Source organism: Cyphomyrmex costatus, unplaced genomic scaffold (genome assembly GCF_001594065.2).
Source record: "Cyphomyrmex costatus isolate MS0001 unplaced genomic scaffold, Ccosl1.0 scaffold158, whole genome shotgun sequence".
NCBI lineage: Eukaryota > Metazoa > Arthropoda > Insecta > Hymenoptera > Formicidae > Cyphomyrmex > Cyphomyrmex costatus.
In genome coordinates this window covers 161,477-179,533 of record NW_017275587.1, presented here as the reverse complement: position 1 = coordinate 179,533, position 18,057 = coordinate 161,477, and the positions used below count along the sequence as shown (strand labels likewise).

The following is an 18,057-nucleotide window of genomic DNA, read 5'->3' as shown; positions in this document are numbered from 1 at the left end:
GAAAAAAAATTTTTTTTTTTTTTTTTTTAATTTAACGCTTTGTTTTTTGAGTTATGTCATTAATTGTTGTGGCACAATGTAGCACAAATCTAGCATAATTCGGCACAAACTTTATTTTTATATTTTTACAAAATGGCGGTGCTAACTTCACGTACATAAATAATATATATACATATTTTGTATACATGTTTTCTTAAAAATATGTTCTTTCTTTTTTTTCTTTATGTTAACCGGTTTTTTTTTCAAACAACTCCAAAATATTAATATTCGAGTTACATTATTATTGTAGCAAATAAACAAATTATATAAATATATAAAGTAAACGAAACAAAAAAAATAAGCGAAAATAAGAATGCTGCGGGTAAAAGAAAACAGTAACTAACGAAGAAGTAATAATAGTATAAGTGAAACGAAGTAATGACAAAGTTAGAGCTGCTTGTTCATTACATTCGTTCATTTGTTTCAGAAATAAGAGAAGCGTTACCTCGAAGCGTATTATGCTGTTATTTAAAAAAGTTTATTTTAGCTAGATGGAAATGCTTTAACAGGACCGACTGAAAATATTCGCAGGTTGAAAAAATGGTTGATGAATAATCGACGCACTCAATTTTATTAAAGTCCTTGTGCCTCGGCAAATAGTTCGTCTATTATTTTCGAGCTGTTGGACAACACGTTCACGCGAAATAAATTCATTCGGAGCTTTGTCAGCCAGTCATCGTTTTTCGGTTAGATTCGTACGTTTTTCAATACAGACTTTTGTTTTAATACGTGCAATGCCGAAGCTCTATAAACAATGAGGCAGAATAGCGCACGAATATCGGGCACGCGGTATCATAAATATAAAACAATATAATTATGCAGTATCGCTTAACATGATCCTGTGGAATAAAATTCCCACAAAGACCACGTATATGTTAAAAACAACACTCGGATAGGTAATAAAGGATTGAATAAAGTGAGCATGCAGTTCGATTTCATACACTAGTGCGCACATCAAACTTCCTTTTTTTTATTACGTGAATCTCCCAAAAACATTGCTTTCCCATTATTTACTGTACTGCGAATGAGATATAATTTACGTGGCAAATTTTATTCCTCTATTTATTGAGGAAATACAAACACAATTATTTAACATTTTCTTTTACACATTTAAAATAGCGTAATTTTTCGTTATTTGCTAATTCTAAAAAAATTTATTTAATGCCATATTATTACATATTATTAATTTATTATAAAATTTGAAAATTTATTTATTTGAAATAAGATATTTAAAAATGCAAATATGACTGAGTGAAAAATTATGCGTTTATTTGCAAAATTGATGTTCGAATTTTTGCAAAAAACTCGATTGCAAATTTATTGGGAAATCTGCAGTATGCAAAGTGATTCTGAGTATTTTCTATATATACGTCTACCTATATACGTTTAACGACAATCGCTTGTGAAATGTTCGATCGGTGAGTCCTTTCGCATCTTTGAATGGAACTCCAAATCGAATCGCTCGTTATCGCAATATCTTGAATTCTTTGTGCTGTGATTTCTAATCGCGCGTCCAATGATATTATACGCGAGTTTGAGATCCGTTGAGGCACGTTTTCATCTTTAAGCTCTGCATTTGATTGAATTCGTGCTGATTATTATGCGACTACAGCATCTGATGTATGTACTTAAGTTACTTTTGTAAATTTTCAATTTTCGTTTTGTTGAGAGCACTAAAACGTCCGATCGAAAAATTTGCAAGAGAGAGAAATTTCGTAATTATTTTTCGTTATAATTTCTTTTCTATATACATATTTATTTTTATTTAGATAATAATTTTTATTTAGCACATTTTCAAAAAATTCTGTTTTATCTAATATTTTCCAATCAGAATTCTATTGATATTATTGTATTATCTAAAAAGAGAAAGAGAAAGAAAAGGACTCAAGTTCAAGAAAAATCGGTTCTTTGAGATTCTTTCGTATAGCAAAAGTGCTTCATCTAAAGCTTCATCAAAATAGTAATTTGTATAATAAATTGTGACATATATGATGTAATGTGAAAATCAAAGAACCAAATTTCATAATCCTCATTAATATGTATAGTTTATTTTCTAACATTTATTAATATCAATTAAATAATATTTTCTTCTTCGAAAATGTAACAAACTTATCAGATTTGTTAGAATAGTTAAAGAGATTATTAAAATTCCTTTTTCGTGAAAAGTATCTTAAAGTTTATTTGATTTAAATTGAGAATGATTTTAATTTTTCTCTTCTATGAAGGAAAATTTTTAGTTTTCAGTTTATTTATTAATTGAGAAGCCATATTCGAACCATATTTGTGGTTTCTGAACATAGGACATAGGAAACTCCTCTTTGTATATTCACGTGCGGTTTACATTGATGGCGTCTTTAATAATTAATAAAGGCGTCAATTATTCGAGATTCTGGTAGAATGAACGCACCGCGGAAATGATAATGATTATTACTTCCATGACGTGGCAATGTTGATTAGAAGATTATTGGATCTGATTAGTTAAAACTGATCTCTCTCTCTCTCTCTCTCAATTGTCTTTGTATTGACGTCTCTAGATATAATAAATGAACATGGCCGGAGACACCGCGTTTCTTGATTTTCTTTACTTTTAATAGAGATTAAGTTAGCTACATTTCTTTATTATCTATATAAAAGAAATACAAAAAATAGATTATCGAATTAGAAAGAGATTCATAGTTATATTCTTTATTGAAGTTTTACACATAAAAAAAAATTTTTTAATGAAGAGAATTTAACAAATACATTTTATTAAATATTATAAATAGAATTTTTATCTTCTTTATTTATTAATAAAATGCGAAAGTTTATTACAAAAATTACTGTAAAATGTTAAATGACAAATCAATAATTTCGTTGCAATTATTGATAATAATCGATTAGCTATATGTGAGAAAAAAATCATTGCGTTAAACACCGTTCATTTTTCTTTTTTTATAGATAAATAGGTCATCGTTGATTTTTTTAAAGATTTGAAGTTTTCTGTTGACAGTATTATCTTTCTAATTTTTATTAATTTTTTTAACTTATACACAAGATAACGTATCTCTCAGTTACTTATATACATTATATACTTACGAGCAGTATTTATTATATACAAGTATTATTATTATATTTATTATATACATAAGAGAGTACTATTATATATACTTGAAACTTGTACACAAGACTTGTCTTCTTATTTTGTACGCTTGCACGTAATAGAATATTTTAATTTTTCTTTTCTATGTAAAATTTAACTTGAAAGTTTTTTTTCTAAAACGTAATGGCCGTAAACACACACACACACACACACACACACACACATAATCAGAGATTTATTTTTATTTCTTATTTTGAAAATAATTTTTACAATTATATTTTTGTTAATATTAAATATACATATTTATAAATTGTTATTATTGAAATTACTGATTTCAACTTTATAACATTGTCGGTGTTGTCTTTTAATTTTTTAAATTATTCAATTCATTTTTGTTCTTGTACATCAAATGGCATATCAATTAATCCGCATCAAATACGAATTTACTGCAAATGCAGTAGCATACCTGTTGCTGATTCTCTCGCTGCGTGGTCAGACGTGCTTCGACACATTGTCGCGTTTCAAGAAATGCCTGTCTTTGCGCCAATTCCCGTGGGTGATGTGTCAGTGCACCGGCTACGTTCGTCCCACCGACTACCACGATCGAGCTCAGCAACTAAAATAGAAGTAAAGTTTTACCGTTAGATTACTGTCAACTACAGCTAGTTGAATTCGACTTCTTTAGTATTTCAAATCTTGAATTAATTTCAGTTGGTTTTTTTACACGCTTTTGCAAAATTAGTATAAATAAAAATCATAGAAATTAATAACAATATCATAGAAATTATATATTTGTAATTTTTATTTAGGAAATTTTATAAATAAATCTTTTCTAATATTATCTTAAAATATATTTCTGTAATGTGTGTATTAAAAACAATAAATTATTACGTTTCTAAAAAAATTTTAGGAACATAATTTTGAAAAAAAATTTCCAAAAAAATAATGCCCCATTTTTAATATTAAATTCTTCTCAGTAATTATTTCTTATAAATTACATACATAAAAACCGATTTAAATAGCTAATTTTCGAAATTGAATAAGTAAAAGTACAAAGTATATTTTTATTTTAACAATCTAGAACTTCTTGGTATGCATTTCTCTTGAAAAATTTGGTATTTCGTTTTCATAATACAAAAGAAATATCCACAATGAGACGGATTATAATTTTTCGATTGTAACGAAAGAATCGTATGCGTACTCATGAACGAAGATGAGGAAGAACCAGTGGATTACGAGTGTCACAAGATGAAGATCGAGAACGAGGCTGCTAAGAAGAGTTTTAATGCCGGATCAGTGACTATAAGCCGAGGATCGGGTAGAAAAGAGCGTAGTAGAAAGAGAAAGTTTAATACTGGATTAGAGCAAAGTGGAAGGGTGGAGATTAACGGAAAGAGTCGAAGGAGAAGGATGAAGAAGAAGGATCTTGCAAGCGTTGAAGGATATGGATAAGGCGTTAACGGACTTAACAAAAGAAACCAGATATCAAGAGCGATTACGAGTGCTAATTCGATAACATATGTATATATAGTGATTTATTTTATTATAACGTGAGATTCAGCCGCAAATAATGGATAAATTATGATTTTAAATATTGTTTTCCTCTATTACATAATTCGGTTATATATAAAACATACATAATCAAATTTAATGATAAATCACATTTGAAGTAATACAGCCCGAGGATATGTGTTCATTAATTCGACGGGTAATATTTGTAACTTTTTGTCGCTAACCAGAATTCGCTCGTCATTGTCACGTTTGACAATATTTGGTTTGGGGCTAAACCGGCTGACAAATATTACATGCGTGACGGATTTTATTTTACCATTTGTGTAAACTCTACCTTTGCGTATCAGAATCAATTTGACTGTGGCCCTTTGGCTCTGTCGATGCCGATAAAAATGCATATCAACGCGAATCCTACAATCGATGAATGCGTATACGAATGACTTTGTAAGCCGTCGACGTTGCCCACGATTCAGTCGGCTTTATTGGTGGCAAATTTGCTCGCGAATGCAACGCACGTGCAGCTGCAACGATGCACGTGCAGTATGCGGCCGGCACGTTGTCGTCATGTACTTGCGACATTTGCAGACTTTACCAAATACGGTGTGAATTGTCTAACAAATAGAGAAAGCCGAACAATGATGAGATAAATATATTCATACAAATCAATGTAGACGTAGAATTGAATTTACGCAAACTGCACTTTTTGCGAGAAAAACGAGAAATGGTTTTCGCGATTTTAGCAATATGGAAAAATAGCGAGATATGAAAGCAGAATAGAGAAAAAGAGACTTTTGTTAATTTAACAAATATTTTTTAACAACCTCCATTATCGTTATTGTGTAGCTCTGTAATCACATAGCTTGGGGAATATAAGCTAGGAATTGTGATATTTCACATATTATTTAGTTTTTATTCAAATTTTTGAAATGTTGCATTAAAGTATTACGAAAAAAAGGGAGATTTAAAAGAAGTGATAAACGGCAGAGGTTTATTCATAAAAACTCACAAAGTTATTTGTCATTACGCAATCAGTAATCATTCCGTTAAATTTACTGTAGCTTTATCAATCTTTCTTTTCTTTTTTTTTTCTATCTGATAGCTTATCTTCAAGCTATAGTATTACGCGAGATTGCGCGATCTATACACAGATTATCAATGCAAAGTGCAGGAAGTTTGAATAGGAAGCGATAGACACGTGTTTTGTTCTTGATAAATATCTCTTGCGTGGGTTCAGCCACCGATTGACATCGCTCTTATTTTTAGACGTCGAGCCCTAACGCGCTCTCGTTACACGATTCAATAAGCACAAAGTGAAATGGAAGAGGATTAACAGCGACCCTCGCTTTCTTTTTCACGCCATGGTGGCAAGATGGGTATTTAAGAGGGTGACGGCTTTGCGGCAACGAAAATCGATGGACTGGCTTCGGAGGAATCAAAAGAAACGCCACTACGACGACATGAGACCTCGTTTCCAATCGACACTGGCGAAACTCGTAATGTTTAAATAAGCTCGTGTCAATATTCATTGCGGTGTACATGAAGTCTCTCTTCGCCACAATGCCAATATACTTAGTTCTCGAAGAAACTTGTTTTTCCAAGATTTAGGTTGACACGCCTGTAATAGAGCTCTTCTCTGAGTTTTTTCGTTTCTTTAGCAATTGAGATCTTAAAAGTGTTATGTATATCTTGGCTGAATAACTGACTTTACCATAGAATTCAACTGCATGGAAAAGAATAAAATTATAAAAAGCTTCTTTTTTAATTTAGGATTTGTTGACAGGTCAATCAATGTATGTTAACATTATCGTAAAGTTTGGGCACCTTAAAGTAATTAAGATATTTTTATTACGTGAAAATAATCAACTAATTTTTCAGTTTTAACAAATAATACAGAAACAAGCAGAATGAAAAACAAATTTTAAGAAGTTTCCCTTTTCTTTTTAAAAAGATTCTATTATATTATAAAAAATTTAAAAAATTTATGTACAAAATATGTTATATATGTTTAATTTATAAATATCTTTTTTTATAATATCTTTACCTTTATTTTATTCCTAGACATTTAAATAATATTAAATATTATATACAATTTTATTTTGCATAATATGAAGCTTATGAAACACTTACTATAATATTATCAACTTGAGGATTGTAAGACGCGTGTCAGGAGATATATAATATGAAGTTCCACTCAAAGGCATTAATATTATACATTAGCTGCGCGGTACTCCGAAGCATGATTACGCAATTAACAGCCGAAGTCAAACCACCACGATTTACCGAAACAACGTAACGGTGAAATTTCTTGTCTTTATACAATATAGGAAAATTTCGAGGCAAAGGGCGCGTTGTATCAAAGGGACTACTCGTTGAGTTTGCGGAGTTTCGAAGGGGCTTGTTGTAGCATACACAATTACACACAACCCTACGCCGTGCATGGTCTTCCTGCGTCTAATGAAACTCGAGTTCTGATGGGTTATTATCAGGACACCTTGTACGGTGGCTTGTATTGTGCGCGGTTCTTTGATCTATCTTCATGGAAGGTGTGCCGACTATCTACGATAGGTCGACCGATCTCTTGTGAATCTTCAAAAGGGATCATCGGATCCTCCGTGGAATTGCTTCAGGTGACCATATAACTTATTTGTAATCTTGGGCGGATTTATTCGCAACCACCTGTGGATCGCTATTGGACCCCTGAAATCGCTTTTTACGAGTTACATTTTTCGACAGTATTTTACAGATCTTTACAGCGTCCCTCTTTGTAATCTAATAAAACTTACAATTTTTTGCGAAGAAAAATATTAATAGATAGGAATACTGTCAGTGCGACGAAAGTATTCAAAAGCAAATATATATGTGGTCTAAACAGAAATCTGCGTGAGACATTTCTGATTGTATTTTTTATAAAGCGACCATATTTAATTATCTTTTAAATTTTCATTAGAATGTTCTTACTTCTCTGAAAGTATTATATTGAAAAGCTTAATAAAAGAAATATCATATTTAATTTCTTTATTCTCTTTATTTTTTCCTTTTAAAAGGTAATCTTATATTTTTAGTAGGAGTACATATCTATATTAAAGTTCCACACAAAAATTTGTAAAGGAATATAAGAATTACTTTTCTAAATTTAATTTCGTTTACGCATTGAAATGTTAAAATATAGATTTAAAATAAATTGAAGATTTCAAGAACTCTTTTATATAATAATAATTAATACGTTAAACAGGGCGAATAAGAGTCAAATTACAATTTAAAATCTAAATCTGATAATTTATTCTAATATTATATATTGCGAAGAATATCACGTAATTTTTGGCGTTTCGTCCCGGCTTCCACTACTGCACTCATCAGTAAGGCATTGTAGTGGAAACTTACCTTATACGCCTTGGTAAGTTATTAAATCGAGATTCTATATAAAGAGATATACGCGTGTCTCAGTACTTACGAGAATTTGCGAATATCGATAGACCTCTAATGGCGAGTCGACGTAATGATATTCTTCGCAATATTTATCCAAAGTAGGAAATAACGTTCTATTAATATATGTATAGTCCTCCCAAATTGCGCGCCAAACAATTGTCGGTCTTACAACGCAACTCTAATAATCTGATTGTTAAATGTCCCCTCTCCCTAATTATTGCGCGCCGAAAGATTTCGGTCTTGCAACGCAACTCTAATAATCTGAAATATCCCCCCTCCTAAACAGATTTAAAATATTTTCTGCTTACATATCAAGAAACACAGTATAGTGTCTCGTGCCAAGTAAACGCACAGTAATGTGAGATTTAGTATAAAATAAGTATAAATACATATACAAAAAATCAAGGATACAGGATTAGCTATACATGAGTTATGTTAATTTAAAAATAAACGTTAAACCTCATTCATTTTTTTATGTAACATTCACTTATTATATTTTGAGATTTAGCAGCGCCAAGTTTTTTGTACTTTTACTTTTTTAAGTAAAATAATGAGAGAAAATATGTTCCTTTCACAGTTGGTGCAATTTAAAGATTTTGTATACTGTAATAATATATGTAATTGTTTTTATATATGTGTAAATGTTTTTTTGTAAGGGAACACGTACACTTAGCACCTTTTTCCCCTTTTTTAAAAAGGTAATTTTGTTATGTATCTATTTATATTCAAACATAATATCAACTATGCAAAACTTGAATTTAAAGAAAAAGAGAGAAAGGGAGAGAGAAGGGAGGGGGAATTGCTATAACTTTTGAACGCGATAGATGATGCTTTACTTTCCGTCAATTAGAATTCTGCCAAGTCAGGACATGTACGCGAAAGTGCGGTTTCTGAACTTAATTATTTAGAAAGTTACATCAGTCTCTCGAGAGATTCGCGACTCTCTCGCGTTATCCGCAGGTCGGATCCTTACGAATTTAAGGGATTAGAATTCTACAAAACCTTGTTAAATATTGTACGTTGAAAAAGCGAGCACAATTGATTTCATATATCCCAATTGGAACAAAAATTTGTAGCACTATGAACTTCAAAATTCAAGCAATTGTAATTTTGTTAAAAATAAACGAAAGACATTTAAAACGACTATTTTAAAGCTTAAAATCTGTTTCCGAAAGGTCTTTTGTGTTTTTGTGAGTTTTATTTTCCATAAGAAAAACTACAAAAGCTGGACAAAATGGAATATATTTTCTTTTCATTTTGTGATTCTATTACATGTCCAAAAAAATAAACTTGCGAATATTTTTTACTTTTTAAAGTTTAAAGTTTTCTCTATAAAATTGTTTTTAAAAATGTTTTTCCTGAGATTTTTTGTTACTGAGTTGTTGCGGATTAAATAAAAGGAATATTTTAATTTTGTTCGTAACTCTGTTAAAAATAATCATATCGCAATTTAAAACAAAAACAGATTGTTCAAGTTGGAACTTTGCTCTTTCGAATAGTACAATTGTTAATTTAAAAAAATGTAGACGGGGTACAAATGATGTAGCGCTACGAACGAGTAGTATTAGAAAGAAACATCGCCTCGGCTGATTTGTTCGTTGTAATGGAGGTCGAGTTTTGCAGGAAGATTTAAAAAGTGCGCCGGGCAAAAGAAATGCCTTTCACCACACATAATCAGCTGGTTGCTTTACATTGTGTACCGAGCACCGCTTTCACGAAGTTCATATAACGGCCTCGTAAAGGAATTGTATATTACTCGATGAAAGGTAAAAGTGCATACGATATTGTTGATCGCAAACAACAAGGGAGAGTTTCAAAAGATAAAGAAAGAGAAGAGAAAAGTATGAGAATCAATCGTAGATAATGATATACATAATTATATCATATGAAAAATCATAAAAACATAAAGATTTTTTTTCAAGAATATTTACTATTTTCTCACTTCATTTTAAATCTACGACATACATTTAAAAATTTTTAAAAGATTAATGTTATACGTTTAGTACACTTCTTCTTAATTAATTTAAACATAAATAGTAAAATAATGCAGTATTAAATATATATAAATACGAATGCAAATAGTTCATATAGAATATTTAAAATGTTTATACATAATTAATATCATAATACTCAATGTACTAGAATATTTAATAATTTTAATATAAAATAAATATATTAACAATCTTTAATAATCTGCAATGTAGACGATGCAACAAAGTAGCCATATAAATTATTCCTTTTGTAACTAATTGGCATTAAACGATATCTTTTTCTTCATTGATAACTGTTCAAGTACTTGAATACAATCGATACAATACCGCATTGATGGTCACGTGTATCGAACGCAATAGTGACTTAAAAGATATTTACTAAAATTATCGGGGATTCTACCATATTGCGGCGGATTGTATATCCAATTATGCGTCGAATAGAATTCGTAAGTGGATGAGGCGAGTAGGGGAACAATATTTTTCTCGTCGAATACATGTGTAACTCTCCTTACAGAATCTCCTTTCACGGAGCACTCTCATTCAATCATATTTCCTATTTCTGCTCGAGCGACGAAACCTTCTTGACTTCAAAACACCAATTGAATTTTCTGATTTGTGCTCGCCGCACGATGAGTCTTGATTTCCTCCTTCGCTTCCCTATCTTTCCTATCACATCATGAATTTATAGCTTTTCATGAAAATTTACAACTTTTTTATAAATTTACAACGTTGTAATCAGAAATCATCATGTTGATAAATCGTATATTTGGATAAGTCGTTTGTTCCTAACGTTTCCAATCGTAACTTGAATGAGAAATTACATACATAAATTGTAATTTTGAAACAAAGAATTAAAAACTCAGATTTTTATATAAAATACATTGATTTAAGTATGTATATTATCAATAATAATTACATTAAAAATATGCATACAAAAACGTATCATGAAATTATATTGTAGAAAAAAAAAATACATAGTATATATAATATAATTTCATATATTATTGCAATTAATCACGTTTGGTAAGCAGCTTAGAATTAATGTATTATAATCTAATTGACAATTTAAATAAATTCAAAGTAGCCAACAATAAAATTCTACGAAATTCTACAAATTTCTTCTATATCAGCTGAAAAGTCAAATGTAAACTTACGAGAGGCTTACGGGGAATGCAAACTGCTGCGATCTGTCGCTCCGTATTCAGATTTTTACTACTTGAGCCTGAGCATAGCTCTCGGCTGTGCATATTCGCATCTTTACTACTGAAAGATATTCGCTTGCCTCGCGTTGCCATTGCATTTTCATTTCATATTTTTTTTAAATAAAAATTTCTCAAGAAATCATAAAGCATAACTTGTTGGAAATATTTAATGTTGTCGTGATACTTTTTATTAACCTTAAACTCAATAAATATCTACTTTTTTACGTAATTTTTACATAAATAGAAAGATTAAAATATACTTAATGATTTATATATATTTTTTGTAAATTTTAATTATTTATGAAAAAATTTAGTTATAATTTATGTTTTATGTAGTTTGCATTAATTTAACAGAAAATATGCAGCTGTTTTTGCACGCATTTGCTTCAACGTTTATACTTTACACTATCTCGACTTATTTTTGTTACAAGGTGATAGAACGCAGTGCAGAAATTTATGTTTGCCTGCAACCCGTTTAAATTTTTTACTGCTGACTGTTTTCCAGTACATTTAAACGCTTGCTATTTTGTTCAGCATCCGTTAAGAGAATTGTTTCGCGTGATTAAGTCATACGTTGTAATTAATTGTAACAATGGATTTTACATCATCTTACGTATAAAAATCTTTATTACATTGCATAGTAATCTCTTCCATATCTTAATTAAAATTGCAATGGAAATTAAAATTTAATTTATTTACAATTTGACGTAAAAAAGATTAGACATGAAACAACATATAATACATACACCGTTAAAAAGAAAATGATAATTTTTACTTAAAGACATATATAGATGAACTTTCTGAAACAAAAATTAACGTTTTTGTATTTATTTTAATGGTTTTTCATATTTTATAAATCCACTACGTCTTTAGGTTAAAATTAATATTATATTTTTAATAGAATATAGGTATTATAATAATTAAATATTTTATTATTTATCTTTTTGTTCGCGACTAGATAAAATTATTTTGTAGAATATGTCAGTTTTTTATAGTGCTTAAATTTCTGTGTCGTCATGTGACACAAGTTTCCTTCGAAACGAAACACGTTTTCGACGTAGGCATTTTTCCGACGAGCGATCCATCAGAGTTATCGATGAATCTGATGTAAGCGGACATTGCCGTCTTCATGGCAACATAGTCGATGCACGTCGATAAAACGCAGTTTTCGAGACGAAAAATCTCGTCTCTTCCATATCACCGAACATCGACGTTTTTTATATTATATTTGCAACTTTAATGTATCGTATGTGCGAATGTCAAAAATACAAAAAAATTCTACAATCTTGATACGACTAAATTATATTTTCTAATATAACAAGATTATTATGTAGTTTTTTTTTTTCGCTTTTCTATCACATTTATTAATTGTTGCTATTTGTGTCGCAAAAGAAGTTTATACATAGAGTCAAGATTTATGTAACTAACTTTCCATTTGAAAGGTCAAAAATCTCTGTTTGCACGAGTCACCTTTCAACGGTCGTTACGACATCACGATCGTGCGTGTATGAAAATAAATGGGAACTTTCGGACAGCGAGGTGTGGCACAAACGTACTGTGGCCGCACCGTTGAAAGCGGTTCGCGTGAAAAAGCACCATTTTTCAAACTCGCGGTTCCGTTAAAAAATGATAACTCGTGTGCAATTAAGTCCTCCCTAATTTTCGCCGTGTCTCGCTGAGAGCAGCAATTAAGCAGACGGCTTCGCGATGTTTTCCGTCCGTTCGTCATTAGAGCGTCGTCGTTGTTGTCGTCGTCGGAAGCTTCGTCGCGGGGTTGGTAGCCGCATCAAACAAGAGGGTCGACCTAAGAGTCGAAGAGTGCTTCCGAGACTGGATATCGATTCGCTTTTTTCCCCACCTTCCACCTTCGTGTTCATCGAGCCGAGATACCGACGCAACTTTCGTTTCCGACCCCGCGAGAACTTATCTCCCCGAGAGATGCGTGGTCAATCGATTCTCGTCGCAGAACTACGTTTGAAAAGGGAAATCTTATCTTTCGCTCTTGAAATGAATATACGTGTCCATCGTCGTTCATTATGTGATTCGTTCGGAGTACGCCAAGTTGTCGTCGAAGGTAAACAATTGTTCTGCCCTGAGGATGTTGTACGAGAAAACGGAAATGTTGACACGTGGTGCAATAGTTAGGATTATTATAGTTTTCTTTTATAAATTTAGCGCGTGGCACATTAATACTGATTGCAAATACATTGTAAACTGTAGGGTTTATACTGTAATTGTTATTTATTTCGGCTTTAAATTATATTCGCGTAATCGCTGCTGTTTTTTTAGGCTGCATGTATCTTCGGTATTTACGCAACAGAAGTCAGAGAAGATAGAAGTAAGGATAATTTTCACGCAACTATTCTATTATATATGACTTTGTTTTATGTTAGTACTGTGTCATAATATTTTATTGTTAATATTAATAAAACTGTTTCTAATTAAATCGATTTGTCAATGTAGTAAGTAGTGCAACCATGTATCTGCACTACCTACATAAAATGATTAGAGAGTGTAAAAGGCTTAATGGTTATTTCGTGATACATAAGTATATAAAGGAATAATAAAGGACGGAGTATAGTAAAGTACTTAGCTCTTGTATTCTTTATTCAGCTCGACGTTTTATGTGTCCCATCTGTTTGAGATATACGACATTTTTAGCGCGGAATTTATGCTCAGAGTACATAAAGTGTGCAGATTAGATTCAGTGCATTAAATGCATTTGTGCATTACATGAAACATTATAACTTGTAAATTAATCTGTATATATATTTAACATTCTTATTCCTTAAAACTTTGTGAACATATTTCATAAATTACCATATCATTTTATGTCTTACTTCTAAGATAAATTTTTTATGAGCCGTACAATCTCTCTCTCTCTCTCTCTCTCTCCATTCATAAGTGCTGGTTATATATCCCATCCCTTTGGAATAAAGAGACGATGGTTTTAACAAGCTTTTTCAATATAAAGAATAGATGTTTGTATTTTTATGTTTTTATTTGTTTAGTTTATTTTTTTAACATAGTAAATAATACTTGATAGTTCAATAAATGCCACATACATACCTTACCGTAGGAGTTACATCAATACGAGATTTCCGTCAACTAATAATATTTAGGTCAATTTTATTATGATTTAATTATTAAAAATCTTTCTTACATTCATCAGCAATTATGTATGATCTTCTGCCCAGTTTTGTATGAAAATAATTTCACGTCTTTCTTACAAAAACCACCAAATTATCTCAACATCAACTGGTTGTTTTATCTTGTCGGGCTTTTATTTTCTGCTACCTTTGTTTCCTCGAAATCAGCGGACGGATTTTACGGAGAAACTTGATCCCGGGCCATAGCGATCGGGTTCCTTGTTACGGGATTGTGTCGTAATTAAAGGAGTATTTGCACCGGACGGTCTTGGACATTACAAATCTCTCCTTATCGAAATGATCTTTCCATTAATCTTTGTGTAGCAGCTCAACGTCTCTCTATATTTTGAATTAATCTTAATCAACTCCAAATTACATCCTCAATAATTACAAGTCGCGCCTTTACCTACATGTACATAAATAACAACGCGACTTGTAATTGGTATAAAGGATGTAATTTCGAGTTCATTAAGATTACTAATTAGAAACAAAATAAAGCTACGATAACTAATAATGCAATATTAGTTACCGTAGCTTTACGTTATCACTTGACACAGACGTAACTACGTAGGAAAACTATAAACTGAAACACTAGAGTTTCTCATGACCACAATAAACTTGGCGCAAATCAAATCAAGTAAAGTACGGACGTTGCTGAAGCCTCTTATCTGACACATCATCTCATTAAAAGTTGCTAATCAACTTTTGTGCAGAGAGGCAAAAAGTCTACTGTTCGCAGGAAGTCACCAACGAATACACGATCTTTCAACTCGAATGTGATTTATTAGTGTCAATTTCACCACGCGTTAATTAGCACGATTCGATATAATATATTGTGACGAATTCCTATGGGACGCGATTAATACCTAAGCGGATCAAGCCGTGCGATGGGATTCTCTTTGTTCTGTTCGTAACTTCCGCTGGCGCTGTTGCAATGCAATACTCATGCCAATTAACGCAACGCGGAATACATTTCCGCGCTATTAGCAGAACGCGGAGACACTTTATCCACGTGTCGAGAATGTCGAGATCAACTCTCATTTGCCCTCGAAGTTTGCAAAATGTGATCTTTCAGAGAGCGACGTTATAATGCGTCTCTTACTGCACGCTTGTTTATGGCAAAATAAAATAAGGACATATTTCTCCGTAAGATATTTTTTTAAAGATTTAAAACCACAGCATAAATTCCGATACTACGAGATATTTCATAATATATACAGAAAATATAAGTTCAATACTTTATGATATAAAAAAATTAGTGATTTATTAATGTTTATATAATCTAGGTACGGAAATGTTTTCTGTTTTATTTCAAATCATTCGAATTGAAATAACACGTTCGCGCTAAATTCGAAAAATGTTTTTAATGAGATGCACACAGGTGTGAATTGCATCTCAATCTCCGCAACAAGTGAAACTACTCTATCGAATTACCGATAAAAGATGCGAGAATTCTCCATGCAAGATTATATAATTATAATATTCATGAGTTTCTAGAGAGATCTTCCTGTTTCTTGCAATAACTTTTTTTATTACACAATTTTCTATTAAAATATAATCTTTAGAATATTAGTTATTGGTATTTTTATTCTTTCATCACGTTTCTAAAAATCCTATTTTTTGTAACTTTTTGATACACTTATAATACAATTGCGGCTTAATCGAATTTGATTTAGCATGATGTCGTCGCAATACACGCAACCTTTTTCCACGTTAATTGAAAGTTGATGAACATCTATCATAAAATATAAAGCAAAATAAAGTAATGTAGAAATAAATATTAGATGAAACGTAATTCACGGTGGTAAAAATTTAAGGAGATGCTGGAACGACAGCTGAATTTGATTGATGTTGATAAAACAAATTCTTAATGTCAAATGTGAAACATTACATATACATTAAGTACATTTCGTGCTCTTTATATCTTATACTTAATATTGCATGAATGCTGGGTTGTATACATACATTCAAATCATACTTTTATTTATTTTTCTTGTAAGCTCAAAATCATAATTTGTTGAAGGCCTTAGTATATTTTATTCAAAAATGGGGAAACTATTTTTTATTTAGATACATACTTTGGAATCATTTAGATCATGTGAAGAAATCACCTAACAGGATACTAATGATAACAAGAAATTCTAATTTACGTTTTTTTGTTAATTTTTCATACAGATTTGTACATAGTCTCCTACAACTATTTGCATTTTTTTAATTCTGAAAAAGAATTTTGTCTGTAAAACGAAGAAAATGGGAAAAGTACGAAATGCGTGTTTTGTCGGAATTACAAACGATGCCAGCATCTCTTTAACCGCATCCAATCTGCGATTATACATGTAACCAATGCGTTTGCATACCTCTAGAATTCTCTATTTACAATTAGCAGCTGAAGAGGATGTGATTTTTTTTCAAGTCTAATTCGCGTCTGATTTTTTAATATCTGACTAGTTAATTGTGCTGTTGCATATTGATGGTAGTTTTTACATAAAGAAGGAAATATATATACATATTTTTATTTTGAAAAAATCCTTACTGTATTATTATAATTACCAAAATTATTCGTTCACGCTCGCGCGCGGACATTCAATATTAATCATACATGGATATATTCGAAATATTGCCTAAAACAGAAATGCGTATTAATTTTTTCGATGTCATGAACCAGCTAAAATCGGTTGTTTGACTATAGGAATAACATACGCAACAAAATAGTTACTCTAAATTCGACGACGGAAAAGACATGAGGATCATTGATGCGTACATTAAAAAAGCGTGTGAATAAAAAAAAGCGCATCGTCGAAAAGAGTCGATACTGCCTTTGGCAATCTGTTTTTCATCAACATGGAATTCATGTTTTATGATGGAACTTCCTGTTTACTTCAACTTTCCTAGGTAGTTCTCTCTTCCAACCTCATTGAAAATATAAATCAACGATCGTAATGACATCGCAAAAGTTCTTTGACATAGAGCTCCGAACGGAAATCTACAGAAAGTTCCGTTCAGTTCGTTTTTCGAATGTTTTAATTAAATGTACACAGGAACGCCATTATAAAAGTTCATGTTGGTGGACCGAAAAGCGTGCGGTAATGATGGAACTCCAAAAATATTTTTACAAAGACACGAATTCATGGTATGATCTTCGAGGTTTAAAAATTACCTTTTGACAAGTATTGTGCACATCTAAAATAAAAAAAACAGCTACGAGCTCTTGATTATTTTACGTTTCACAGAAGAAGACGGTCGACGTTACAATAGTCGCGGTTTAATTCTTTGTCTCTTTCGTGGCTTTGGGAACGAGTGAAGAATACAATTAAACAAGAATTAAAAATCAACCGACGTTGACAGTGAGATCGTGAGATAGACCATCCTCCATTCTTTTCTGAACAATTAACACGCATTCATCCAGATGCAAGAGCCTCGCGGGATTGTTAATCGACATTTTATGTACCGCAACGAAAGATTTCTCTCTTTGTATGGCCGCACATGCATTGTGCTCTTTCAAGCTCGAAACAGTAAAAGCGAACGCGCAAACGACCGAATGAACGTTCCCACGTCGAAACGGCAGCCTTTCCGAGAGGCTGTTTCATTCGATCCTTTGTACGCTCATTTTCATTCGAGCATTCGTATTTGCGCGTCCGCGTTCATTTGCGGCTTGCGTT

At 31.5% G+C, this 18,057-nt stretch overlaps 1 protein-coding gene across 1 annotated transcript in view; it reads right to left on the bottom strand.

Moving 5' to 3' along the window:
- The window catches only part of LOC108771395 (adenylate cyclase type 6), a 91,693-nt gene that overhangs the window by 21,654 nt on the left and 51,982 nt on the right, over positions 1-18,057 (bottom strand). The window contains exon 6 of the mRNA XM_018536668.1: positions 3,585-3,734. Within this exon, the coding sequence (XP_018392170.1) occupies positions 3,585-3,734 (150 nt within the window). The remainder of the gene's footprint in view (positions 1-3,584; positions 3,735-18,057) is intronic.